The sequence below is a fragment of the Pundamilia nyererei genome, unplaced genomic scaffold, assembly GCF_000239375.1.
Source record: "Pundamilia nyererei isolate P.nyererei 1_Seehausen unplaced genomic scaffold, PunNye1.0 scaffold00631, whole genome shotgun sequence".
In the NCBI taxonomy this organism is placed as follows: domain Eukaryota; kingdom Metazoa; phylum Chordata; class Actinopteri; order Cichliformes; family Cichlidae; genus Pundamilia; species Pundamilia nyererei.
This window is the reverse complement of record NW_005188032.1, coordinates 31733-35195: the sequence shown is the minus strand read 5'-3', so window position 1 is coordinate 35195 and position 3463 is coordinate 31733. Positions and strand designations below refer to the sequence as shown.

Genomic DNA, 3463 nt, shown 5'->3' with positions numbered 1-3463 from the left:
AAATCATCTCTTTGCATTATGGGTTATATTTGGCTATTATAACCTTGAAAAACTGACTAAGAACTGAGATATTTACCTTAACCCTACAGTTATATAGAGCTATGTAGAGTTTGATAGAAGAAAGCTTTTCAGCATTTTCAAACATCAATGGTAAAACTCTGGTATTGATTTCAGGCTGGAGATCAAAGAGCAAAGCCTTCTTCCCAGACACAACATTTTGGTCTAATGTTCAACTATCATACACAGAGAAAGTCTTTCTTGAAGGAGACAGACATAGCAATTCCTTTCACTGATGGTAGCCTCAGTAGAGCACAAAGCGATGCAGACTTTAGAAATGCTTTGCTTTGTGTTGAGAGCGAGGTCCAGCCAGTCTGGGAGTGTTTCTTTATATCTAATGTGGATATGTTGCTGCTGGGTACTTCAGACGTTATAAAGAATGTGCATAATAAATGATGTAATGTCTTACAAAGTGTAGAAAACACATGTCTCATTTTATATCACCAGTTTTAAAACTATATAAATATTTTTGTGTGTTTATACCACTGCAGTTAAGATCCCAACACGGAGGACCTACATTGACCCCGAGACTTGCGAAGACCTACTTCAGGCTGTCCACGCCTTTGCCAAAGAGCTGGACAACTCGAGCATCAAGATCGAGAGAATTGTGCACACAGGTACATGATTATACACAAGAAAGCATCTCAGATTCCACTATTCATCCCAGAGATGATGGTGGAGGACTTCACCACTCGGTGAAAGGGTGCGTGGGCTCAGCAATTTTAGAGTGGGGTAGAAGAGAATAGAAGAATAGAAAAGCCCTTTACTGTCATTGTACATATTCAATGGAACTGTACACATGTTGTTCATCCTTTAAGCTCCAAGCTCCTTTAAGATTGAGGAGAACTAGAAAGCTATACTGTGGTTTAACAAAATAGCATCTAGTTTGTTGTAGTATTAGTGCACATGACATGTGAGCTTCCATATCTGAAAAGGCAACTTGCTGGATAATATTTCTGCTTTGAGAGGTTTTGGAATCATAACTACAGTGAGCGTTTCCTGTTCAAAAAAGTAGTGAACAAAAACATGTTGCGGGTATTACATTTAAAATGAATATTTTTTTTAATTAAACAAAAATAAATCCTTCTCTCATGTTGTCTTTGTAATATTTATGCTACATGAAATATTAAATAGATTGTGTTGAATAACTCCCTCTGTTTCATTTAGATTTTGCTAAGCATGCAAATGCATTTTAGGAATGAGGATATAATCAAAAGCAGTATATAGCACAGTAGAAATTATGAATGACAACCAATTTTAATCCATTAATTTTCCAAATATTATAGCAAAAATGCTAAAATATATTGTCCTGTGTTAAAAAGAAAGCCAAAAGTATTAGAAACCTTTCAAAGTCAACTCTGTGTCTTTTTGCGCTTTCTCTGAATCTGCTTTGAGGCTGAATTGGCATCCAGTTCAATCAAATTTGGGAACTTGCAGACCTTTGCCAAAATTGCGCTAAACTATTGTGGCTATTGTATTTGCCTCTAGTAGATGCTTCAGTGTTTCACCTGCACTCTACTCCATCTTTGATCTCTCTTTGATCCCTTTGTATTTCATCTTTTTCTCTCAATGTCATCACTCTTTCTTCCCAACATGAAGTAGTATTTCTTCATCTAAGTCTGGCTTCCCCCTCTATCCCCTTCAGTCTAACCCTTACTCATTTCTTCTCGCATTCTTTTGATGTTTTTCTCCCTCAGCGCTCTCTTTCTGTGCATCCGTTGACACTGATCACGACCTCTGTTTGTCTCCCCCCACAGGTGACTTTGGGGAGGTGTGCCGTGGCTGCCTGAAGTTGCCCAGTAAGAGGGAGCTGCCTGTGGCCATAAAGACGTTAAGGGCTGGTTGTTCTGACAAGCAGCGCCGTTCCTTTCTTAGCGAAGCTGGCATTCTCGGGCAATTTGACCACTCTAACATAATCCGGCTGGAGGGCGTTATCACCACTGGTAAGAAAGGAGGGAGAGAGGGATATTGTGCAGAGAGCAGAAACAGAAAGGTAGTATAGTAGTAAGGGGATACCACTGGGAAAAGAATGGGAAAACAAAGGAAAATGGGTATAGATGAAAAGAAGCACAGAGTGGAAAAAAAACGTAGGAATCCAAGGATCAGGGAAAAATTCTACAGTTTGACCAGCTCAGTTGTTGAAGGAAGTAAGGCTGTTGAAAAGGGGTAATTGGGATTTAAGCATCTTAAAATTGCATACAGAGAGGGTAAAAGGGAGTAGCAAGGGACAAGGATTGGGAGGAGCGCTAAGACACTCCAGATACCTCAATAACTCACACGTGGAGGGGGTCAGCGCTTACAGCAAAGACGGCAAGAGAGGAGGATGGAACAAGAAGTAAAGTTTGAAAAGGAGAAAGCGGGGTGGGTAGATGGATGCCTTGTGCTAGCAGCAGCGGAGCTACATCAAGGTCTATTTTCTGCTGACAGATAGCAATTGAGGTCCAAGAGCGAAAACAGAATGGAAGGAGAGTGGGGGAAAAAAACTTGAAGGGAGGAGACTGACGAAAGAGACATGAGAGTCACAGAAGATGAGGTAGAGGTTAATGGGAATGGCAGGTGAAGGGAGAAGCTTTAAGGAGTTTGTGAAGTTTTTGTTACTGCCGCTGCGATGCTTTTTGGTGATGTTTGTATGTGTGTGTGTGTGTGTATGTGTGTATGTGTGGGCACGGTGCCCCAGCACACTCTGTGCTCAGTAGGATGGCAGCAGATGTGCAGGGTACAGTAATTGGTGCTAGAGACCCAGCGGGGCCCTGAGATGCACTCCAATCCCTCCCACCATCATATGCACACATACACACATTCATTGAAAACCCACATGCACACTCCTCACCACGCACACACGAAAAGGCTGTCCCATATGCTCACTTTTTCTTTACCATCACTGACAAACACACACACACCTGCTCACCTGCCTCTTCACTTGGCATGAAATCACAAATCTTTGCACACACACCCACGCACGCCCACATGCCGTTAGACTACAAATCACCTGCTTTACATCACTTACGCCCCCACCGGATTCTTATTTAGCCCCCCTTCCATCCGCCCAATACATCTCACTCACCTGCAAAATACCACCTATTGTCCCTTTGTTCTACACTAATCTTTCTATTCATAATTTAGAGGCATGTGTCAAATGGGTGATCAATGAAGTCACTATTTAAACCTATTATAATCATTATCAAAAAAAGTGAGAGTAGCAGAAAACAAATCACAGTGTGGGAGACCTGGAACAGCTGGTAGCAGGACTGCAAACAAAGATGTTCTTGTAGATAACCACAAGAAATAGACATATTTTTACTGCATAGCCATCTCATCTCAGTCAGTACTATGACATATTGCATAATGGGTTATGATGGCTTTTTGTTCTCCTACAAGAAAATGTGACATTGCTCCCACGTCGCAA

General features: G+C 41.4%; 1 protein-coding gene across 1 annotated transcript in view; it reads left to right on the top strand.

Annotated features, from left to right (window-relative positions):
• Positions 1 to 3463, top strand: part of LOC102207684 (ephrin type-A receptor 7) — a 56303-nt gene that overhangs the window by 45423 nt on the left and 7417 nt on the right. Inside the window, exons 9-10 of the mRNA XM_005754726.1 lie at positions 549 to 674; positions 1815 to 2000. Coding sequence (XP_005754783.1) covers positions 549 to 674; positions 1815 to 2000 — 312 coding nt within the window. The remainder of the gene's footprint in view (positions 1 to 548; positions 675 to 1814; positions 2001 to 3463) is intronic.